We start from the raw sequence: 26,187 nt of genomic DNA, 5'->3' as shown, positions 1-26,187 counted from the left end.
ACTTTGTATGTTCAATAATTTCTTGAAAGTACTCTTTAAAAAGAAAATAAATGTTTAAAATATCCCAACATTTTGTTTCATCTGTTTTGTTTGCGTTTGTTTTGTTTTAACAATCATGAAGTTTAATAAGCTATTATTATTATTGTTATTATATTATTTTTTTAATACTTAAATAGGATAAAGCAAAGTTAAAAATAAAAACTATAATAAAAGCAATGAGTGCATTGTTCGCCCCTCTCATGGGGCGTCAGCACCGAAACCCTACATGAAGGACGCCCCCAAATTTTCCACCTCATCCCGCCTCCGCCTCCGCCTCCAAAAGGGGTGCGAAAAGGGCATACTATACTACTGAACTGAAGGAGACTCGGAATCCAGTGAACCTGAACATATAGCGACTCCCAAGGGTTTTCAAGTATTTCGTTGTTTTCGCTTTTTTTACAATTTCTAAAGACCCGTTCATATTATCACCTTGTATTGTCTCTGGGTTTATGGTTTTTGTGTTGTTTTTGTGTTTTTTTTTCAGTGAGAAATACCTTGGTTTCTTTTCTTTTCATTTCCTTTCCTTTCTTTCTTTGTAAACGTATTTACAAATTTTTGTGCTTGGACTGCTGATTTCAGCTTCAGTTACTTTAACGGTCAAATGCCCGTCTTTACACAAGATCATTTCATGCAGGATCAGGTAATATTGGTTAGCAGTTGTCTCTAAACTCTGACTGTATATACACAACGGTGACCAAGGAAAGGAACATATCTGCCTGTGAATAACGTCAAATATGTCGCGTAAGTTAAACTATCGTTTCCTTCTTCCCCCTCCCCTCACCCCCTTTTTTCATAATAAAGCCTGGGAGAAACAAAAACAAAATTAAATATGTGAGATAGGAATATTTGTTGACAAGACCAAATAAATATCTTTGTAATTTTCTGGACGCCATGCATATATCCAAGTGTTGTATAATTTCGAAAGCGGAAAATGAAACCAAAATCTTTTACACATATGAAATGCGAATGTTCTGTGCAAAATTTGTATTGGCATTGTTGAAACAAAACTAGTATAATAGTACAAGCTTGACTAACAGCAGTGATTTATAAATGTCTACAAAATATATATTAAAAATTAATTTCTAAGTAAAGTATTCTTTTTATTCTGATTTCCCTTTTTTTTAAATACATTTTGTAAAAGAAAACGTCAGTTCCTTTACTGTTTTGGTATTACAAAATCGCACTTAGAATGATGAAATAAAGCATATATTTCAAAGGTTTGAAAAATGTACCGATAAAAATATAAGTACGTTTAATTTTGTGGAACAATAAAAATGTTTTGTATTGGATTAAACGCTTAACACCTCTTAAATCAGGATACTGATTATGCAGGATAACATTGGATGGTTTTTAACCAAATTTATCTCTTGTAGCGGTATAGATTGTGGATATTTTTTTGCCATAAATAAGCTTGGTCAAATCGAGGTTAAGACTATAGGCTGGCATCGCACATTACAGCTTCAGAGTACTGTCGCCTATCTCTACATATACCCTAGGGCGGAGTGGGCACAAATTGTTACCTTGGCGGCTCAGTTACTCGGTTGGCGTCTCTGGACCCTTATTTAAGCGACGACGCTTTTGGCGCCTAAGACAAAACTAGCACCTGCCTCGGACCTACCGGGGCACCGGTAATTCCGATCCATTAAAGGGTGTGAAGACTCGCGCAAAAAGAAACGTCTAATGCCGGTAACCTGACCTAGTTTCGAATGAGGTGTAACAGAAGAGTTAGACACCACCATCGATCCCAGAAAATACACACACAGCTTGCTACCGTCGGTAATTAACACTAGTGTACAGTCAGTGCATAGCCTACAGCTGCGGTCAATGACCACAGCACAGTGTAAACGATACAGCGATGGACATCTCAGGTCCAGCTAAAGAAAACAAGGTATCACGTTTCATTACTGTCTGCATTTTGTAGCGACAAGACCAAACGTCACTTGCAAGCAACAGAAAGTTAACTTTTTTAGATGGCCGCAAGCGGTTTGGGGGGAGTCTTCAGTGCCTTTAATCTGGTAGGCTAATACGCCACTGTCCACCCACCCCTCTACACTTACTCCCGTTCCCTTCATTGGGGGTGACCTCGATGGTCAAAACCATATCAGCAGATGGTTTTCATGTGTAGGTATAGACCTCCACAGTCTACTTACTCATAGCAGTGTTTATTCTTTTTTTCTTTTTTGCTTTATTTTGCACATATTGTTCTGAAATGGTCCAAAATACGCTTTGTCTTTTTTTTCTTAAAAAGAAAGAAAGAAAAAAAAACACAACAATTAAACTGCCACAACAAACAAAAAATCAAAAAGGAGTGATATATTAGAACTATTTCGCACTCTTGCAAAATCTATAAAGTCTATATAGCGTGAGCAAATATTATTCTGCTGTATAGGCACTACTTGCCAATTTGTGGTAACAAAACTAACGTTGTTGTTTTCTTCACACCCCATAGACTAAAAGGTATTGTTGGTTGGCCTTTCTGTATACAAACCACAACATATATACACGCTATTACTATTCTTATTATCATCATTATTATTCAACATGAAATCGCTGATAAAGGCTTCCAAAATAGATTTCCATGAAAGGCCAAGGTCAAGTTATTCGATACGTCGATCAAAACGAATTTTGTTTGGTACCATATGGTTTGCAGGTGGTTCCAAATACGACGCACCTGACTTTTAAGCTGGCAACCTGTTTTCTCATCGTGGAATTAAATCTCTCTGATATTTGCATTTCTAGCGTTCCAAAGTGCCATGAACATTTGAACTGTACTTACTTTGAGAGGGAATTTCGGTTGGAGTATCTCCACTTCTGGCCCTAATGGTGCAAAATGTTATTTTGTAGCAAAAATGCTCCCTGCCAGAGAGGGTTCCTTGATAATAATCATAAAAAAATGAAAATAAATGTTTTTTTAATTAAAGTTTCTCAAACCATTTGTACCAGGAATTTCTTTTGCCACCTCATTTGTGACTTTCATCTTTGTCGGCGTGCTCCATTACGGTGCTGCTCAACGATGTGACTTCTTCGACGTGTTTGAACAATGTATAACGTTACCAACGAATATGGTTTGCGGAAATCCGGGAATAACCGCCGAACAGATGCAACAAATTGCCGCCAACCCTCAAATAATCAATGAGATAGAAAATATTGGAGGCCCAATATACGAGGACAGTGTGGAAGCTCAAGCCCTGGGTATAAGTTTAAACGAACCAATCGTCAATCTCTCCTTCACCCAGAATAATTTTTATCGTCGATGTGCTGAGTAAGTTGAGGGGCTGATCTAAGGCGGGAGAGGGGCGGGGACTGGAGGGGGGAGGGGATCGGACAGGTCCCTCTCGTGTGACATTTTACTAAAGTACTAAACCACTATTTAAAAAAAACATTCACATGTCTCCATAACGTCTTGATGTTTGACAGCCACCCTTCCCCTTCCTCCAACCCCACTTGATTGAAGCCTTTTCCTGCACCTATGATTTCTTTCGTGAAGTTGCATTCGAAATAAATTCCTACATATTCTGCTTTCTAAGGTTGAGCCTGTGGACCTCCCATTTTAATTTGGTTATGGTATTTAAATATATAATATATACATAATATATATATATATATATATATATATATATATATATATATATATATATATATATATATATATATATATATATATATATATATATACATACATATATATATATATATATATATATATATATATCCACAAGAGAAAAAGGGAAAACAAATGATACTTTCATTTCCAACTTTATTACTTAGAACGTTAAATCAGTTACGAAATATTTCGAGCGTTAACACGGCTCTTCTTCAGTTGCAGTAATGAAATGGAAGAAACTAGACCTTATTGGGATTTAACTTAGCATGTATACTCATAAAAGAGAGATCTCTGTTGAGTCCATTGTTGTGTGTGTTGAGGCGTATGATGGTTTTTAGTTCCCGGTTGCTTCTTTCCTGAGCAGTTTTGAAGAAGCCCCTTCCCCAGTTTATTTTTAACGGTTGCAAATATATGCTAGAGGTGTCTGTGATCTGTACACTATAGCACTAGCGAATGGAGTATTATTAAAAAAAACATCCAGCGTTGCCATGGAACAACCATTATCCCTAACTCCTACTCTCATATATACCATTTCCTTTCGAACTTTCGGTCAAGACCAAACGGAAAGAGAAAAAAGGATACAGATTCTTCTTTTTTTATCTTTATGTTAAAAGCCAAACGATCCTCACTCCGGAAATTGACTATAGTGTTACTTTTCGACGACGGCGCAGGCAAGCTGTCGATAATTCCTGTTGCAGTCCTTCGCCTAGGTTGACGCGAGTTCTTGCTTCTGTCAGCAGCCAGGGAAATGCGGTACAACTTGTCCAGGTATTGCCATTCTCTCTCTCTCTCTCTAAAACACTTACTGATCCCCTCTGGAATTTTAACCAGGCGGTTGACACTGAACCCAATCTCATCACAAAGCCACTGATGAGGCTAAATATGTTAGATTCAGAACTCACCTCCAATATATAACATAAAAATGGCAATAAATAAAGGGGAACAAAGTAAACAGAATGTTGCTATATGATGTCATACTTAGACTTGATCAAGTCCTCAGCCTTGTGTGTGATAACAATAACACAAAAACACTTTAAACCTGTGGTATCTCCGACATGGAAGAAAATGATTTTTGCTTTTTTTTTTGCTGTTTGGGGAAAGTTGTTCACCAGCACTACTGCTCTCGAAATTGACCAATGATAATTGGTTGGGTTTACGTCTCCTCTAAATCTGCTAACGCACCAATCATGATCTCCGTAATATATTTACAGCCTCCAGGTTTCGCTCAGCTTTTCGAGGATGCCCGTTTTTGCCCTCAGAGCATGAATTGCGGAGTGACATGTGGAGCCATTTCAACTACAATTCCTGCGGAGGTTATATTTCTGAGTCCAACCCCAAGGATTGGACGTACAGACATTGTGATAAATATATGTGGGGCTGTCGCCGACGGCCCTTAGAAACAAACGAGGAAACAAACAAACAAAACATCAGCATATCGGAATTAACTTGTGGTGAATTGCACATGCTTGTTTTACATATACTTCGGTTGATCAGGTGTAGTTCATTATTTTTTTCCTGTTAATCAACTCTACATTAATAACGTAATTAATGATAGTAGTTCTTTTTCGTTTTAACCTCCCTTTCATATTTGTATTTAGCCTCAGCAAGTCATTGGCTGAAGAATGTTAACTATAGTAATAGAGTAATAAGAGCTTCTCTTTTTTAGCTATTTTTGTTGCCGTTTTTCTTTTCTTTCTCTCATTGTACTTTGCCATTATCGGGATAATAGATTTTTTTTTTTAGCTGAACAAACTTTACTGCATTGCTACGTCAAGTTCGTATGATTTTATTTCTGTAAAATGACTTGAGTAATTTTATATACCACAACTCATCTGACCTCACTTCAAGATTTGATTTGGCCTGGGTGTCTGAGTGTGTCTGTGTGTGTGCGTGTGTCTGTCTGCGTTTGTTTTTCTATCTGACCGAGGACTTGAACAAAAGAATTCCAGGTCCTCGGTTGTGATTTCTAAAGAATCACCACGTCCTCGGAAGAATTATGTTGTATGGGGTATTGTTAAGGTTAGGGTACGTGGATTTGAACAATGGAAAATACAATGGGGTCCTCGGTTGGAATGTAATACAAACATGTGTGTCTGTGGGTGTGTGAGTGCGAGTATGACTTTTCTCTCTGTTTGTGTCTGTAAATACACATAGTTGTTTATTGTTTACATGATGTTAGTAAATAAGAGTCACGTGATGAACATTTGGACTATGGCTCGTACGATAGGGTTAAAGTGTAGCATAGCTATAGATTATACTCTGTCATTACACGAAAATATCTTTGGAAGTTGGTGGCTTTTATATCTTAAAATATAACCCATGGGATAAAAAGATGACATTTGTATCTTGCTCTATTTCTTTTGGTTCGTAGTAACTCGGCGTGGGCCTATTTGATTTGTCATTCGTCCGACTTATATAGTAAATTCTCCATCCTTCAAAAACTGCTGCCGCACACAATTAAGCCTAAGCTCATCCCAATCGTAGATGAGGGCGTTTATGGCAGCCATACGATGCCGCAACTGCGGCTCTATATAAAGTTAATTTCGTACTCTTCAACATCCAAGCATCAGAAAGAATGATGATGACTGATAAAATGCCCAAAAAATCAATACAGTATGTCACTTGAGGGATATTTTCCAACTTTTAACCTCTCAGGCGGACCTGCACTATACTCTAATTGTGGTGTAGCTACTAGAAAAGGTTTCCTCGTGGTATCGATATAAAAAATAAAGCTTCTAGGTGATAAGGGCGCGTTCAGGGTGAGGGCGTGCATGTTAAATTGCCTTTAACTATACACCAACAAAAACAAATATTCGTTGTAAAAATTCCCACTTTGAGCCAGGTTCTATCAACTGTATGCTGTGAAGCCGTGTAACTACAAATTAGTTTCACACTCAAGTTGGCATAATTTTAAGTATATGCGTTGCAAGAACCCGTATTGCAATGTATACGCCGATGCCGTATGTGCCACATGACGTGTAAGCTACCCGAACAATGGAATCTAGCTAAGTGGTACATTTTTCCCATCATTACCATAATTTTCAATTCCAAAATTTACAATTTTCAGGAGTTTCTTTGAAACTATCGAACTGCAATTGGAACGCACCCAGCTCTTCAGGACTGTACACAAATGTACATAGACACGAGAAGCAGACGACATGATTCGTTGTTTCTTAGCAACACAAGTCTCCTTGCGATCTTAGCACGTAAAAAAGCGCGTAGACACGAGAAGCAGACGACAGGATTCGTGTTTCTTATAGCAACACAAGTCTCCTTGCCAGTTTTGCACGTAAAAAAGCGCGTAACATGATAGTAGTGACCGCCATACGCAATCTATCGGACTCTGACAGTAGATGTTCGAATAGCAGCCAGGGTCCATGCAGACCAAGCTTTTCATGAGACAGTAAATCTAAACATCGTTAACATCCAAAACTAAACAGTTGTTATAGTGGTGTTCTGTTGTCTACGGAAACCTTATCTTATACTGACAAATGGTTAAATAATATGTTAGTAGCACCTGTGAGCACGCCACATGACCCTACAGGGTTGGTTCGTTTTCCTACTGTAAATTCGACGCTAAGATAAAAGATCCCAGATCCCAAACCAAACGTGATTCCAGAAAAACTAAACACGCCCTTTGATGAAGATGAAATTAAACAAGCAGTCTCATCCTTAAAAAAATAATAGAACCCCAGGTTGTGACAAGGTCACAGCCGAACATCTCAAATATGCCCCATGCACCCACAAACACATAGCAAATATCTTAAATAGTATAGCCGAATCAGGAGATTTCCCAATTGAAATTAAACAAGGAATCCTAACTCCTATCCAAAAACCGGGAAGACTAAAGGTCCACCAGAAAACTTAATTAAGACCAGTCATGTTATTATCAACACTGAGGAAAATTCTTGCGGTTTGTGTGGCCAGGAGGATTCGTCCGTCAATTGATGAGCATATCCTCCCCATTGCACAGACTGCCTACACTTCAGGACGTTGCACAGCTGAACTCGTCTTCGCTTTTAAAGTGCTAGCAGAATAAGGTATAACATCCATATAAATATATTGATATAAATATATTGATGCTAAATATGAGCAAGGCGTTCGACACAATTCAAAGAGGATCCTTGCTTAATGACCTAGAACAGGTTCTTGACAACGACGAACTTCACCTGATATCACTGCTAATCGATAACGTCTCCTACACCGTCAAACTAGAGGGCAAACTCGGACTTCCTTTTAACACTAACATTGGTTCACTACAAGGAGATAGTGCAAGCGCACTATTTTTATAACTTATCTAGCCAACTCTTTGAAATCAGATGATTATGATATCGATGCAGTTATCCTGCCATCTCAGTTAGCTGATCATGATTACAGCACTACCACCAACTCCTTTTTCACAGTAGACCAACAATACGCTGATGATATCTCTTGCGCATCAACTGGTCAGCATATACTGCAAGATATCGCAAAACGAGTCTCTGAGAAACTGACAGGAAAGAATCTAAAAATCAATTGCACAAAAACAGAAATTTTCAATCACAAGAAAAGGAAATGAAAGTTGGAAGAAGTGTAAATATGTTGGAAGCTTGCTGGGGACCGAAGAAGATATTAACCGAAGAATTGGTGTAACCAACGGTGCTTTCAACACACTGTCGACTATTTTCAAAAGCAAAAACATAAGCCGGAACATTAAGCTTAGGATTTTCGAGGCTTTATTAAAGAGTATTTTTTTGTACAATTGCGAACTGTGGGGCACAACGAAGGATCTTGATCGCAAAATTGACACTTTTCAAAGGAGACTACTTCGTAATATTTTCAACATTAGATGGACCAACAACAATTGGTTATCAAACGATGAGCTCTACAATGAAACCAACCAAACACCTTGATCATCCATAGTCGCACATAGAAGATTGAGATTTTTCGGTCATGTAGCAAGTCTCCAGGAGGACGCTCCAGCAAAGGTTACTTTAAGAGAAGCATTGAGACATACTGCTAAACCAGTAGGAAGGCCCGTGACTACCTTGCTTGGAAAAATAAAGTCGCAATTTAGGACGTTAACATTATCAATTTTGGAGGAAGCAATAAACAAACCTTGCACAAGATCGTGATACGTGCATGGCGGAGGTTAATCACTGAGCATGTGGGATAAACGAGACTCAACTTGAGTCGCGCGGGGGCACCAGATTTAAGCACGTTAACGGCTGCATGTGTGTAAGAACATGGAGCTATAAACAGAAGGAGAAAACCCACTCTCTAATATCCGTAAAACAATCAATCATCGCCTTAACCACCCCGCTGAGTTTCGCGACTAATATCAGTAGCGATCATGTTACATCGGGCAGTGCGAAGCGACCGCGCGAGCTCCTTTGATCTTGCATCATTGTAACCGCCGCAAATGGAGAAAACGACTGGTTGTGTAAAAATAAGCTTATGAATATGCATGTCCTAAAGTTCAAAGTGCGTCAAGTGCATGTTTAATTCTGTTTTCTAGCGCCATGGTGACAGCTTCGAGATTAAAATCTGATTAAGTCCAACGCTAAAAGCTATATCTTTGGTCTAAAAGAAACCCGATATCGTTGTACGAAACATGCACTGAGTTAGCCTTGTTTTTCAAGATTCAGATTTTACTGACTTCGACCGAAAAACTGCCCTGTTTTTCGCGGATTTTCTGGCTTTCCGGACATCTCCGGATAGAATTCCATCGTGTTATGTGCTTAAGACGACCTATTGTTCACAGTGTACAACGACAGGATAGTCTACGGGTATGTACGAAAATGCTATTCGACTTAGAATTTGCTATGTATTTTCACTCTGACTGCCGAAATTACAGGTTGCACAAAATGGCGTCTGTGATAACTTGCACAATGACACGGATGCAGTCAAAGAGTAATTGTTTTTAAAGTGATTTTAATAATGATGCTCAAAATATATGAACATTAGCCCATTTCATGAGGGTTAAAATTGTAGTCCACTGGCCATAGGCTAGGCCTAATTATAATAAGTGTTACTGTTAGGGTCGAGAGCCTTGGCCTATAATATAAATAATAATATTACTAGTCCCTTGCTTGTCCAATCTCAAGTGTGAATGAAAATACTTATTGTAAGACATGTTGTGAACACTTAACTGAGATTCAAGGGCTACATTAAGCCTTAACATTGTCAGTAACCCTGGGTCAGTATCCAACAAAAGAAGAATCTCTGTTCGATTGCTTGATTTATATTTATTCGATTGGCTTAATATTTTTGTGGCTCATGCCCTGGGCTAGATTGGGCCTAGTGGATTAAGTTACATAACATAGACCATGTGTAGGCCGGTGTAGTTGCTGCTGTGGCAATGTGACCTACCCACCAGTAAATAAAAATACAAGTCCATGCAGGCTCTAAGCCCATGGCCCTTGAAAATATGGATAATTTTCTAAATAGTTATGTGCAGGCCCCTGTCCTGACTATATTGGCTTCTTGAAAATGTTCATAAAGTAGGAGTTTAGGTAGATTCCATTGCAAACCAGATGCATTGGATTGACCTGCAATTGTGCAATAAAATACTGTATTTATGTCTCTTACGGTACTACAAAGAACTGACTGCACTGGGCCACATTGTTACATCACTGCATTGATTGAATTGAATTAGAAGGTATTGTCCACAATAGGAAATTCGGCTTACACAGGTCGAAAAACGAAAAAAGAAAAGAAGTAAAGAAAAGAAATAGTATAAGTATCAAGTACCATTGATGCTCAAAAGAAAGATTTCCTTCTGTTTTATTCAATAAGTTTATTGACCCATTTGGAAAAAAAACATTGATTTTATGTGGGAAGTAAAAGTAGGCCTGCATGTAAATTAAAACATAATGTTAACTTGCTTACACTTTGGCCATTTCTTTTTCTCAAGGTATGACGAGTGCCCATCGGGAATGCTTAAGAACATTGTGCTGATTATGTGGCAGCTCAAAGACCATCCCAAGTGACAAGGCACCAAAAACTAAACAGGGCTACCATGCTTGGATATTGGGCACAATGTTTTGTCCTTGATGGTTGCAAGTTCCAAGGCAATCAGTTCATTACGTAGTTACTGCCGCAAAAGGCCAAGAGAGGAGGAAGCAGATCGCAGTTAAACCAACTTTTTCACTTTATGTATGGAACAATTTTTCAGTACATTTCCATATGAAGTAACAGAATTTATTTTATTTTTTCGTGGAACTGGGAAATTGTAATAATGAGTGAACTCGAACTGATTTTATTGTTCTGGATTTATTTCACAGTATTTTAATTTTTTATTTGTACCTTTGTTGTACTAGTACTTAAAGTGGGGATTTCTGCTAGAAGAACATTGTCATTTGTCCATGTGCTCTAGATTATTTTTTGGTGGAACTAGTACAGTATATTTAAATAACAATGTGGTGATTTGATCTTGTATAGTTTTCATGTTATATTGTGAAGTAGTTTTATTTTCCTTTTGTTTAGTACAATATATACAGTAAAGGAACTCCAACTTGCTGTTCTGTTTTTTGCCAGCTCTCATTATTTCACAGCCCTATAGTTTACACTGCTTAGCAATATGATGATAGAAATAGCAAAGGTAGTGTAGGGAAAGGTGCCCTTATAATCATATGCATAACATTGAATAGTCAAGTTGTCAACCAGAGAGCAGTGGTCAAGCGACTAAAAGGAGGTGCCATCCTGGCTGTTACATTGTGCCCATTGGGGATTACAATCACATTTTGTGCTCGAATTATGTCCATATAAGTAAACTCATGTAGCTAAATACATTTTAATTTTGCTGGCACAAAGCCTAGGAAGGTAGTGGGGTGGGAGGGGTTAGTGGGTGTCTTAAGGAGTGAAGGTGGGTCAAGAGAAGGAGCCAGTGTGATGGTATTGATGGTGAGTTTATGGAGCTCCAAATGCCAAAGGTAGTATGAGGGTTTTACTTTTGAGAGATAGGGAGTTGGGCATCTGCGAAAATTGTGGGAAGGATTCTAAATGCTGGTGAGGATATTGGGGGTGTAGAGAAGACTAAGCTAGTAAGCTTTGCCAACAGAGAAAGAAAGGGATGAAATCGTCCATGCTGAGCTATGGTGCTTCTTTCAAGAGGGTGTTAATATTGCGAAGGTGAGTTTTGTGGTTGTCACTGTGGCGATGCTGCCAGTCCAATTTAGAGCGGATGGTGTCCTACCTACCAGACCTACAGTAGGTGGTGTTGAAGAGAAAGCATGTGTCACCTTTGACCTTCATCAATAAAATTTACAAGGAAACAAATCACAACAAAGTTTAAACTTTTAATTTGTACAAAACTGACAATATTCTAGTTCCACTATATTTCTCTGAACTAAAGTAAACTTGTTATAAGCTTGAAAGATGAGGTTTGTCATGGAAAGAACAAACAAACTATGTAAGTATACAACATAATTATCATAAAATCAAAATATATAGATACCAATCATGTTACTCTCAGTTTCACTCCTTGCTTTCACTTGCCAATTCTTTTCTGAATGGTTTTTCTCCTTTCTTGCTACAAGAAGTCTTCCTTTTATTTTTAACTTATCTCCATGTACATTCTAACAAAAGCATTTACTCTTAATTTTACCCAATAAACAACAAACGTATGAAATTTGAAGCAACTGCCCACTTAAGTCCTCGTTTAACAATTCTTTAACAAGATCTGCCCACCGACTTGAACTGGCTTGTGTTGCAGAAGTTTTTGCAGAAGATGGTCTTTCACATTTTTATTTCTCAAAATAAGCAAGGTCTTCATGTTTAAAATTTGCTTTGTCTGAAATTCCAGTCTTGAAAAACATGAAAATATTATCATTAACTAAGAGTAATCCACCTCTATTTTGTTTTTCCACCCAGGCTTTAGTGTAATCCAAAAAACTGTGACCTTCACCTGCAACAGACATACAGTTTAAGCACTGTAAAAATATTAAAGCATACTGCTATAAAGCTTAACTTTCATGTAACGTTTTTTTTAATGGCAAATGGCACATAACCTGCTAATTATCTTAGAAATTGTTCCTCATGTTTTTCAACAATTAATGTATCTTCCAAATTTATGTCGTCTGGAACATCCAGCCTCTCAAACTCTTCAATCATCAGCTTCACCATAAATTCAACTATATCCTGTACGTGAACATTTCTAATGTCCTCGGCGGATGCAAAGTTTTCTGGCAGCCATGTTTCGTGTTATATTAATTTTGTTAATTTATAACACTAGGTTCCCAATGCAATAACAAACAGCGCTAACGTTATTTGCCTAACGAACGAAGAAAGGTTTTATCGGAAAATACTTGACTGGAAGTACCTATTTCGCCATTACTTGTTCATATATTGCGATGAAACATATGCTGAGATAAACAATTAATTATTAAGTACGAATCTTCGAATGATTCGGTGAGAAATAAAAGATATATTTTGATCGAAATTTTCACAAGTACGCGTAACGTAACATACATGAGTACTGTGCATACTATTTCAATTACATATACGTTAGGATCGGAGTGTCTGTTGTTATGTTGCGAGGGACGCTATATACGAAATGACCTTTGTACCAGGATTACGTAATAGCTGATGATGGCTTTACTCGTGTTTGTGCCCTGAGGCATGTTTACTTATGGCGATCAAATTTTGTCGGTTACAATGATACTTCAAAGTGGGTTTTCTCCTTCTGTTTATAGCTCCATGGTAAGAAGCAGAGCGTCATACGTTGCCATCACATCTATTAATGTAAGTGTGTGGTAAGGGGCGGGGGGGGGGGGGGTGGAGAGGGGTGGAGGGTACCATCTGCAGGGGCGTAGCGAAGGGTTTTTTGTTGGGGGGGTGTGGAGAATTTGATCTGCCGACGGATCTGGAAGTGGTGACTGAAATGAGGGAGGGGTCTAAGGGGAGGGGGTGTCCCCCTCCCCTTTGGAAAATTTTTAGTTTTGAAACGTCCTTAGATGCAATCTGGTGTATATTTTAAGTCAAATTTGATTTGCCGACGGATCTGGAAGTGGTGACTGAAATGGGGGAGGGGTCTAAGAGGAGGGGGTGTCCCCCTACCCTTTGGAAAATTTTTAGTTTTGAAACGTCCTTAGATGCAATCTGGTGCATATTTTAAGTCAAATTTGATTTGCCGACGGATCTGGAAGTGGTGACTGAAATGGGGGAGGGGTCTAAGGGTAGGGGGTCTACCCCTCCCCTTTGGAAAATTTTTAGTTTTGAAACGTCCTTAGATGCAATCTGGTGCATATTTTAAGTCAAATTTGGCACGGAAGAAGCTCCCGTTCTCCTTTTCTCTATTCAGCTTTCCTTCTTTCTTCCCTTCCGCTCTCTTCACCTTTTCTCCTTTTGCCGACAGACCCAAAATTTGCCGACAGCGACCAAATTATTGGGGAGGGGGGTGTGACACCCCCCACACCCCCCGCTCGCTACGCCCCTGACCATCTGTAGTATCTTTGTCACACGAAATTAGATGATGATTAGGTCAGCTTTATGCCCCATTCTTAAAACATACATTGATTTCACACCTTTAACCAATTCTTGGTGACATTTTGCCAAATTCCAGGTAATACACACACTTATGAACACGCCCCGCCCCCCCACCCAACACGCCCGTACCTCACAACACACCCATATACATAGCAATTGATTACACATATCCTTATAGTAAATGACTGAACGCGTGGTTAATGCAATCGGTGAGTCATTGAGTGAATTGACAATTTCCATTGTAGTCTGTATCTGAAAGTTAATTAAATAAATATAAAAAGATGTAAAACTATCTATCCTAACAGTCAAGCTATTTTCACCTTGGATGATTCATTCTCAAAGAATATTTGTTCTGGTTATGGTCCACATGATTTCAGGTCGCTCGATCTGAGGTATAATATTTGATAAAGGCCGAATATAATATATAGGCTATATATATATATACCCACACATACAGACAGTATGAATACACGACGTACACTAAAAACCTATACTAAAACAGAAAATAACTGAACCGTGACATAACCAGTTTAGAAATTCACATCTTCCTCGATTGACAGCATTTTACGCAGTAAACGCGTGACTGCACTTCTATGCTAATCTATTATCGTGTTAATAGTTTCTGAAGTCGTTGTTTGATGCAAGCTGGTCTCTTATATGTTGTGACAAGTGCATGCATTCAGTGTTTATTAGGTTTGGAAATACAGCAAAGGTGCGGCATGTCTACATGAGCCAACGTACTGTAGCCTATATCATAAGGAGAGCCGTAATATTTGTATATTAGTTTATCCGACTGCAGTGTTTGTCAAGAAGACACTGATTTTCTTTGTTTGGAAGGTATATTTTAAAGATTGTTAAAATCGATGGGAAGACTGACTGAAGGAAAGTCAATTAACTAATGGTTAAAACGTAAGTAAACACCGTCACTCAGTATATGTGATTGTATTTTATAGGTACTTCATGCGCTTGTATATTTAGGTAAACGACTCTTATAGCTTGAATAAACAGTGTGATACAAATTTTTGTTCAGCTCTTTTGAATTATATATAGTAAGCTTATACTGTTCATATATAGTTAATAATTCTTAATCCTATATATGTGCCTATGTGGAAATACGTACGTACGATATATTGTACACGTCGGAATAGGCTACAGCATTTCTATTGTTCATACAGATATAAAGTACTTAAATCCCGGCAGTAAGGGGGGGGGGGGGGGACAGTGGACCCCTGATTATCTGTCAGGTACCCCAAAATAGGTCAAGTCTGACCGCCCCCCCTAAAAAGTCTAGGTATGTTACTCAGTATGGAGAAAGATGTAATATTCACTATTTTGTTAAACGATTTGGCCGCTTTCAAAACTTCTTTTTATTCATTTTTACGTAGAAAGGTAAAGTAGTGAATAGAAATAGTGGGGACGCTCCTATTTTGAGGAGGTGGTGTTTACTCGACCCCCCCTACCGCCGGGATATAATTTCATTATATATAAATATATAAATATATATATATATATATATATATATATATATATATATATATATATATATATATATATATAAATATAAATATATTTGAAATCGTAGTGAGTTGAAAAATCCAGAACAGTGAGAAAAAAAACTTCCAGCCTTCACCGGGATCCCACTATATATGCGGACATCCTAACCACTAGGCTATGAACGCTGATTGAATGTCCAGAGGTTAGAACCGGTAAGGAAGGTCGTATATTCCATTGCAGGCGTTTGTCACCTTTATAGAACAATACTAGTTCTGTTTTGGTGACATATTTGCCTTACTCTACAGATCAAACATGATGCTAACATAACTCGAATATACATAATTATATATATATATATATATATATATATATATATATATATATATATATATATATATATATATATATATATATATATATATATATATATATATATATATATATATATATATATATATATATATATATATATTTGACCGTCCTGTTTTAATGTGCGCTGAGGTGTCATAGACATCCGTATAGAAAGGTCAGAGGTCAAACAACCGCCATTGACGTTTAGGTTTTACTCAATTGATTAAACTTCTGTGAATATAGCTTGGGCACGGTAAATTAATGCAATTAAACGTAATTGTAATTGGATTTAAATCCATACGTAGCATAAGCATAAAGTTTCAGGAGAAAGAAACAAATTAATAACACAGAATACAGAATGACAGAATAACGAATAAAAACAAGTAAAGAGGCTCGAAAAAAAAATGTCGGTAAAGTTAATAGCATCAATTTCGTAGTAACACCTGATCTCAGTAATTCTTTGCCGGTCAAGACGTCACTAGTAATTTGACTGGTTTGACGTTCGATACCATGTTGTGTATGCCTCATATCAATATATGGGACTTAAAACTGATGGGTTTAATCTAACTAGTTTGCAAAACGGATACATTACGTCTTGTGTAACACCATAAGGTACCATATACAGTTATATATACGTGCAGCCATGCATATATAAAGGGCCGGGAGTTATAAAGAGCTATACTGAAATGAAGCAAAATAATTTGATCAAACTCTCAACTTAGTAGTTTATTGGCTTAATTGGATGAATGTATTGCGCAATAATCTCGGCAGTGATGTCATTCCTGGACTGTACCAAGCCGCACTGGTTTGGTTATTCTTCAAATTCAAATGATAATATAACCTTAAATAAATTCATTGGTGTGACCGGATGTTATATTTAATGCTGGTAATGGTATAATGTTGGTAATATAATATCATGTTAATAGGGTATTAAGGGTATCAAAGTGTATAAAAGTTATATGATTTAACGTTGGTAATATACGGTCAAATGATTATCACAACTACACCATATATTGTTCCAGTATGTATATAGGAGTCCTCATTGCATCTGTGAAAATACGATGAAAGTCTAAGACAGATTGGTATGTTGTCAATTTATGATATCACGCATGACCCCCCCCCCCCCTCGTGACACGACACCGCCCCACCCCACCCCCACACGCCACTGCATGCTTACAAGTATACTTACCACACTCTAAATAAGAATTGGTCAATTACACGGAGATGCTTTGACTTCTTTGAAAGAAATTTCAAGGGTCAAGCTGTATACATCGTTGTACGATATTATTATCATACAAATATAACATTATCTTGTTTCTTCATTTTATTTGATAAGAATTAACTCAGACAAAAAGCTACCGTTTTAACTGAGTTTGTTTCGTTTTGTAAGATCACACGTAGGTCCATAATTGGTTACTTATTTAACGGGAGACTATGGTATATTTCATTTGAAATAATTTTACACCAAAAAATTCATGATTACAAAGCGGCACTTCTTTTACGGGAAACAAAAACAATATTTCTGCAGATTCGGAGACTAGTATACTTGAACGTCAAGATCAGAATGACTATCGAGTACCGTTATACTGTCTGACTCTTACTTAAACATCAAGCTGATTTCTCAGTTCTTGTTATTTACTTTGTCTGTCAAATCGGTTTGCTCGTGATGCAGTACAAAGTTCAATAATTAAATTACGCAAACGTCTTCCTTTTATGTCCATCGCGGTTTACCTTAGAATATACACCCATCTCGCTTCGATGCTTATATTCACAACGATAATCTCTAGATTTTGTTTATTTGTGTGGCGTTCATTAGTTCTTCAACCATCGATCCAATGTCACGGACATTTCCATGGATGCATCTCATCAAATTAATGAATTCTTGTAAATCGAATTGACTGTCGTATATCTGCTATTAAATGCATTGTGTAAAAGCGCGGCAGTTCGTGTTACTGGGAGTAAAGATAAAAGCATTCCCGTGTCCGATCGATTTCAATTGAAATATATATTAGTGAAATCGTAGTGAGTTGGAAAATATATTCCAATTGATATATATATATATATATATATATATATATATATATATATATATATATAAATATATATATATATATATAAATATATATATATAGGCCTATATATATATATGTAAATATATATATATATAAATATATATGTGTATGTATATATATATATATATATATATATATATATATATATATATATATAAATGATCTACAGATTGCCGTGCGTCTCATGCTCGTGTTAGGTTTCCATGACAACTGCCATCTCTGCAACAACTGCCTTCTCCATTATTCACATGTGGCTGTGTATATTCAAGTCAGTATATGGTCACGTTCGTGCATTAGACACTTACAAGGTATATAAAAAAAACAGTGGCGGCGGCGGCGGCGAGCCGTTAAACCTTTACTTTGTACATCGCCTTCATGACTTTAAGGTGATTCGTAACCTAGAAGGGAATTTGCACTAAGTTGTTTGAAATTTTAAATTAAAATTGAGGATAAACAATAACACATCCGTCGAAGTTGAAGGAGACGGATATAGGGCGAAGGACATACTTCTTTATTTTGTTATTTTTGTCTAACCGAAAAACAGAAACAGATCTTCCACAAGTTATACTTTGGTAAGCCTAAATCATAATAATTTTTATTTCATAAACATACATGAACTATTTGTATTTTGTTCTGCAGTTGTTTTTATATTTAGCTTATTAATTCACATCTGCATAATTTTCTCAAGATCTCTGTAAAGGTATAATACTGTAACATAATATCTTGTATGGGGACAAGTCAGTGTGTATTGGGACAATGTAAAACCTTATTAACAACTAGAGGTATATCGTAGGTCTCATCGTAAAGTTGTGCTGTTAAATAATTTTGATTTGTGTGTGTGCGTGTGTGTTAGGTCGATGTAGGAGATGGGTGTGTGCAACGGTTGGGTTCCTCAAAGCCAAGGCTACCTTAACCGACATTTCTCTAGGTTCAGACTCTGAGATATCATTCTTATATATATATATATATATATATATATATAGGGCCTATATATATATATATAGGGCCTATATATATAGGGCCTATATATATAGGGCCTATATATGGCCTATATATATATATAGGGCCTATATATATATATATATATATATATATATATATATACATACTGCAGACATATGTTCTTAATAAACATTTCTGAAACTATACACCACAGGCATGAGGTCTATATACGTCATGATCACGTGGCTACAGTTCCTGTGTAATTGGACAGAGATACGGACAGGGTCACTTGGGTAGTGGTGATGACGTCATCTCTGATGTTTCTTCCTCATGATCTTACCCTAATACGTGACATATGGCACTTTTGATATCAAGGAGTGAAGTGATATATTAGCCTGCATGCTTATAGACTTGTTTCCCAGTAATGAACGCACCATGCAGACTAATTTTAATATAATTCTGGCACAGATAACCTTATACGCCTATATTTGATGACGTCTGTTTATGCATGCCATGGACGTATGTATACCTCTCTCTGATATATGCATCAACTACCATCGCTTTAGGCTGTGCTGTGATCAATTATACGGTACTAGGCTATAGGATTTGCTGATACAGAAGCTATAAAATAGGATACAAGAATATATAATGCATTTAATTTAAAAAAAAAGTCATGCTTAATACGAACAATTCCTACAAATATGCTATACGGTCTTCTCATTGACCTAGCTTCGTCAAACTTAATGATGAAGAGTATATACTTCTAGGGGTGACAATTTATGTTAACATGTGTTCAATTACCCAAATCTTGTGACTAACTCGAATTCGATATACGAAGGCATGCAGCTGCTTCTGGCGATTGGTCGCTTTATATAATTCCTACATCTCCTTTTTCTTTCCTATCAAATTAACCGAACCGAGAAAGCCTTAAAATAAGATTTTGTAATTTGTCAAACAAAGGTAAGAGCAAATGACGTTGAATGTTATGTAAGCTACGTCTATAGGCCCACTGTGCTGTTTATTGGAAGTTTTAAAACCTTGCTTTTATTATTAACATTAATATGTAAGTCTGCACTTTGTAGGCCGACATGCAGCATCGGCTTAGGTTTTGAAAACATTACCAAATTTCTCCTTCTTTGTTTTCTTTACCACTGACTTATGTCATAAGAAGACTAATTAGATTCTGCTTAAATTCAAACAAAATAATACAAAAATTGTATATAGTTTGAAGCAAGAAATCAAATCAACAGTTTGCCATCCCGTGCCAATGTTCTACAACGTGAAGCGACCTTAATTTTGTGTGTTTTAACCCTTGGTATGTTTTACTCGTACTTCTGTCAGTTCTGTGAATGACGTATGCATAATTCCTATGGAAAACACAGAGAATAGCATAGCAAGACGCATCATATGATTCAACTGGCTGAGTTTCTCGTGTTATTGTATATCTCTTTTTAGAATCATGACTATATGTATAATGCCGGAATCCGAGGCCTGTGATTTTCATTGATAAACTCTCTAGTTAAAGATGATTCATTTCATGATATATTTAACAGCAGTCCTTGGTATTTAGTATTATGAAATGCTGCACGCAAATGTACTCTGAGCGAGTTATTTGTTGCCAGTTAACATAATGTGTCATTTGCAGTACATACATGGCCCATGCACGATGATGGATGGGCAAACAATTATTTGCGACTTCTCGATCAAATCAAACTTATAAGAATCTTGAAGAAATTCTTTCTTTTGTGTGAATAAAAAATGAGGGCTCTAAGTCAAACTGTCATTATGATTAAAATGTTAAGTTCTCATCATGTTTGTTTATTCGTGTTGAGATAAGTTCATGGGAAAATTCAGAATTGCATGTGACATTAAAGAGCTAGAAATATAATTGAGGCAGCTAAGCGCGGTTGGTTCTCTGTAGTTTTGGCGGTAGAATATCACCACTTGACCGTAAACAAATGATATCAAAATCGCACAGCAGAAGTAGAACAAATACTAAATATTTATAGATATGCTTTCACTCGGTCAGTGGTGGCTAAGAATCCCTGAATAATGATGAAAAGGCTGAGAGGAGAAGCTTTCATCTTCACGTCAAAACATACAAGTACACACACTCACGCAGCCAGACATGTTTGTATTACATTCAGACCGAAGACCCCATTGTATTTTCCATTGTTCAAATCCACGTACCCTAACCTTAACAATACCCCATACAATAGAATTCTTCCGAGGACGTGGTGATTCTTTAGAAATCACAACCGAGGACCTGAAATTCTTTTGTTCAAGTCCTCGGTCAGATAGCAAAACAAAGGCATATTGTACAGGTATTCACCTTTCGAATTTCTCTAGACCAACGAGCAGAAAATGGACTCAGTGGTTCACACCTAAACCCGTGTCCAATATTTTCTTTCACTTACTGCTCTTCATATAGTTTTGAAAGCTGTAAAAAATAATGATCATAAAAAAATGAACACATCGCTACTTTCCCTCTCTTCACACCACCCTGTTCTCCTAACACCCACCTCACCCCCTCCATCATTACCATAGGCGTAGGAGCCCAATTTGATTTTGGGGGGCTGTAACGACTTGCCCGAAAAATATAACCGTTCAGCATATGAATGTTCATATCATAGGCATGCATCGGTTATTACATCGCATGCCAATAACATACAATCATTTGCCGTGTTATTACCCTTCCATATTGGTTAGCATTATTGGGGAATTCGTTATGACAATAATGATAATAAAAATATCAGTTTAACCATTGAAAAACACATTTGCAAATTATTTCTCTTTTAGTAGGTACCCGAAAAATTCTGCCCGAATTTTCACAAACAAATCTGGTTGGGAGCTGCAGCCCCCCCCCCCCCCCCCGCCTCCTACGCCTGTGATCATTAAACACACACATCAACCATCACCAAAAATATATCATAACTTTGTAGTCGGAGAACACCTGTGCCAATATACGATCATGTCCAATGAGTATTCTTAATTTGAATTTTGGCATTAATTTTACTTTCAACTTCTTTTGACAGATCCAATTGCCAGAATGTTCAGAAGAAAGAAACAATTTCAGGTCACTCCAAAGGACTCGGAATTCGTCGTCCAATATCTGGGGAGTCTGCGCACTTTGATATCCAAAGGTAGCGACTGCGCTGAGACACCGCTGGCGGATATTTGGGCCAAATCGGAACATGGGATGCTATCGACGAGAGCTTTGGTGACAGTCACAAAGAAGGGTATATTAATGAAACGGCTGGACCCTCCACAAAAAATCTCTTCGAAGGAGGAACCTAAAGAGAGCTACGGAGAACAAATGTTTCTCGTCAACAGAATTTCTTACTGTTCTACGGGTAAAAAGCTGAAGGCTATATTCGCTTGGATTTACCGCCATGAACTGAAACGTTCTGCTGTCGAACTTCGAGTGCATGCGGTAGTTTGCGAATCGTCACATTCTGCTTACAATTTAGGGAATCTCGTTTGGGAAAAATTCCAGTTCTGTTTTAGAGATTTTAAACTTGACCGTAAGGCTTCCGATCGTGTCTTGGAACGCCAACAGTGCGACGACGAAGAAAGGCAGAAAGCCGTACCTACAGAGGTGCCATTACGAACGAAAATGAACTCTCGGCCAGCATACAAAGTTGAAAAACAGCCAGTCGGTAAAACTAAATCTCTCGCCGCTATTGAGGAATCAAGTGAAGTCACAGAGTCACTAGCAGACGGACAAGAAAATAAGAAATCTCATGAAGCCGAAGACGTTACTGATTTTGAAAATAGCTTCGGGTTTGTCGAGACTGCAATTCATACTGAAGGTGCTGATTTTATTTCTGCAGATGCTATCAAAAATGTTCTTTAAAAGCTGAATTATTTTAAGCAATGAAGAAAAATGGGGGGGGGGGGTGTACTTGATGTGTTCAATTAGATGAAAATATATACATTGCCTTTGGAAAAACAATGCGGTTGTATAAAATTAAGAAAATAAAGGAACTATAAGAAACATAATCTTTTATTTATCATATAAGCAGTAAAATATACAAAACTTAACGTTTTGTGAGTTACGTGGTGGATGGTAAATAAAACCCAGCTTCGCCTATATACGCCCTGTCACTCGAGGGATTGATAAAACGAAAGTAACAGACACGAACACACAAACAGGGGCGTAGCGAAGTTTTTTTTTGTTGGGGGGGTGTGGAGAATTTGATTTGCCGACGGATCTGGAAGTGGTGACTGAAATGGGGGAGGGGTCTAAGGGGAGGGGGTGTCCCCCTCCCCTTTGGAAAATTTTTAGTTTTGAAACGTCCTTAGATGCAATCTGGTGCATATTTTAAGTGAAATTTGACTTGCCGACGGATCTGGAAGTGGTGACTGAAATGGGGGAGGGGTCTAAGGGTAGGGGGTGTCCCCTCCCCTTTGGAAAATTTTTAGTTTTGAAACGTCCTTAGATGCAATCTGGTGCATATTTTAAGTCAAATTTGATTTGCCGATGGATCTGGAAGTGGTGACTGAAATGGGGGAGGGGTCTAAGGGTAGGAGGTCTACCCCTCCCCTTTGGAAAATTTCAGTTTTGAAACGTCCTTAGATGCAATCTGGTGCATATTTTAAGTCAAATTTGGCACGGAAGAAGCTCCCGTTCTCCTTTTCTCTATTCAGCTTTCCTTCTTTCTTCCCCTTCCGCTCTCTTCACCTTTTCTCCTTTTGCCGACAGACCCAAAATTTGCCGACAGCGACCAAATTATTGGGGGGGTGTGACACCCCCCACACCCCCCGCTCGCTACGCCCCTGCACACAAATCTCACACAAACACGCGCATTGGGTATATGCACGCTTGCACACAAACGTCATCTATTCACACACGCACGCAAAGATCGACACCGATTCACTCCAAGTTTACGGATATACGCTTTACAGATGAGACAAAGTGCTATCTTTTTCAAGAAGCTATCGTAAACAAAGGCATTGCCAGAAGGTTATCTATTTTAGTGTTTACATTTCCTGCGACGGATAGTTGTGAAGAGTGGAAGTACTAGGCTACCTGTGAAATATAACTAGGCCTAAACTTAACAATTATTATTATTGTTATTGTTATTATTGTTTTATTTTTTTTGGCTTTGTATATTTTACGTGGAAATGATCTTATTCAATTTTATCAAATCAAGTCGAGTCTCAACTTGGAAGAAGTACTTATATACGCATGTTTTTTGTGTGGAATTTTCATTTATTCTTTAATTATATGGTGCAATTTCATCTATGAAAAAATGGTTTCGGTCCATTCTCATTTAAATATATAGATTGATATGCAACTCCAACACAAATTCCAGTTGGTAATCAAGTATAATATTGAAATAAAGATATAAAGTTAAGTAAATGAATTCTATCTTTTGAAGTCAGTGTATCATGTTTGTATATTGACTTGTGTTCATTTTGTTAGCTGTTACACCTTAATCGACACCCGAACCTACCCCACTCCAACCCACCCAAGGAACAAAAAAAAAAAGAGGGGCGGTAGAAAATGGACACGTAAACGTCTTCGAAATTATCATCAATATTATGGCTTCGGATTAAGAATATAACAGCCTGCAGAAGTTCTTAGATCCTTTACCCCAAACTCTCTCCTTCAACTATATATAGGTACACTTAATTGCTAGCTCTAGATATGTAACTAATTCAGTGGTGTAACCGTGAGGCTTCAGGAAAGCGCATGCCTCCACCCATGCACATAGGCGTAGGAGCCCAATTTGATTTACTAGGGGGGGGGGGGGGCTGTAACGACTTGCCCGAAAAATATAACCAATTTTTTGCGCGCGTTTAACATGCTAATGTGCATATATTTTTGTTTCAGTAGGTGCCCGAAAAATTCTCATCATATTGCCCGAATTTTCCCAAAAATTTTGGGTTGGGGGATGCATCCTCCCTCCCCAGCCCCCTCCCTCCCAGCCCCCCCCCCCGCCTCCTACGCCTATGCCCATGCAACGCGTTGACACGAAACTTCATATTTTCACCTCAAACGCGTAGATCAACAATGGCCGGTATTGGGGACACAACATAATTGTGTACCATCCCCTCCGGCCCCTTCCTCCCATTGAACCCTGACACAAAACATGACCATATAGTCACTCACCCGTTTTTCTTCAGTATTACGTGAGGTTCACATCTTCATTTCCACAAAAGGGATTAGGAAAATTAATATTCCTTTTGAGAAAGGATCGACTTAGTAATCACGTCAAGTGTGGTTTGAAAGCATGTTGCATAATCTAATCATTCAAATCCGGTTTACACTTTAATTAAAAATAATTCAACCTTGCAAAGATATACTCCATTAATAGTTAGTTACATCAGATGCCATAATTAGTAATATACTATATTTATTATTCAGTTATACATTGGATTCATTACTTAGACAAATTACATTCCTTAATTAGTTATATTAAGTGCTAATTATCAAATTAGAACATATCCACCATGTCAGTCCCGTGATATAGAACTGTACAGCGAACATTGGTGTATTTTGGATTTGTTTCCATCAATATGACACATAGACACGCACACACACAAAACGGCAATTGATGTGATTTATGAGGAAAATATTCAAATTATATGGCAAATAATTGACCTTGTTTTCTCCTTCATGGATAGATGAAGTGGCATTAAAACAAAGCGAGACATAGAGAGAAAACAAAATCCGGAAATTTTACTGTTTTTATCGAAAGTTGCCTAACCTAGTTCCCTAAACGAGGGCACGGTTCTCAAGCATGGAAACTTTTATTCCTATATTTCTTATAACAGAAAATACTTTTTTAAATAAATTGTTCATTAATCTCATAATTAATGTTTTATATATCTTTGGAAAAATACATATTACGTCATTCAAATAAAAGCATCAGCCGCCTAGTATACAGACCTACTACCACATTTTCATAGTACCACGTGAGTAACCCTAACCTACATATTGCCACATACAAATAGAAGGTTTATGCTATCATAACTACGTAATGAAGCTAACAGAATTATCTTGTTTGTTGCGACCTTGTCTTGTTCAAGTATAACAATAGAGGTACCTGGTTCAGCAGCTATAGTGAGTCCTTTTCAGTACTGGAATCTAGCTGGTTATCATGAACGTCAAGTAACCAACTACTAATTGACCACGAATTCGGATAAGAATTATCCGGGCGCGGTTCTCGCTGACTTCGAAAGGCCAACGATTGAGGATCGAATGGAAAA

At 37.5% G+C, this 26,187-nt stretch overlaps 2 protein-coding genes and 1 long non-coding RNA gene across 4 annotated transcripts; all 3 read left to right on the top strand.

The window, feature by feature from the left end:
- Positions 1-580: 580 nt before the first annotated feature.
- On the top strand, positions 581-5,973 carry LOC139975105 (uncharacterized). Its single transcript, XM_071982734.1, has 4 exons — positions 581-780; positions 2,983-3,301; positions 4,258-4,411; positions 4,855-5,973. Exons 1-4 carry the CDS (start codon positions 774-776, stop codon positions 5,038-5,040), a joined length of 666 nt encoding a protein of 221 aa, XP_071838835.1. The 5' UTR covers positions 581-773; the 3' UTR covers positions 5,041-5,973.
- Positions 5,974-8,861: 2,888 nt separating this feature from the next.
- LOC139975315 (uncharacterized) lies at positions 8,862-11,877 on the top strand. Its single transcript, XR_011795712.1, has 2 exons — positions 8,862-9,411; positions 10,539-11,877. It is a non-coding gene; the product is annotated as an uncharacterized lncRNA (long non-coding RNA).
- A 2,763-nt stretch (positions 11,878-14,640) lies between these two features.
- LOC139975120 (protein FAM43A-like) lies at positions 14,641-24,342 on the top strand. 2 transcript variants are annotated; one of them, XM_071982750.1, is made up of 2 exons: positions 14,641-15,019; positions 22,005-24,342. In XM_071982750.1, exon 2 carries the CDS (start codon positions 22,019-22,021, stop codon positions 22,823-22,825), a length of 807 nt encoding a protein of 268 aa, XP_071838851.1. In that variant the 5' UTR covers positions 14,641-15,019; positions 22,005-22,018; the 3' UTR covers positions 22,826-24,342. The 2 variants fall into 2 exon arrangements, with proteins under 2 accessions (XP_071838851.1, XP_071838852.1); XM_071982751.1 differs by lacking the exon at positions 14,641-15,019 and adding an exon at positions 18,323-18,599.
- Positions 24,343-26,187: the final 1,845 nt, after the last annotated feature.

This window comes from Apostichopus japonicus, chromosome 10 (assembly GCF_037975245.1).
Source record: "Apostichopus japonicus isolate 1M-3 chromosome 10, ASM3797524v1, whole genome shotgun sequence".
Lineage (NCBI taxonomy): Eukaryota > Metazoa > Echinodermata > Holothuroidea > Aspidochirotida > Stichopodidae > Apostichopus > Apostichopus japonicus.
The sequence above is the reverse complement of the archived record's forward strand: the minus strand, read 5'-3'. Positions and strand labels throughout refer to the sequence as shown.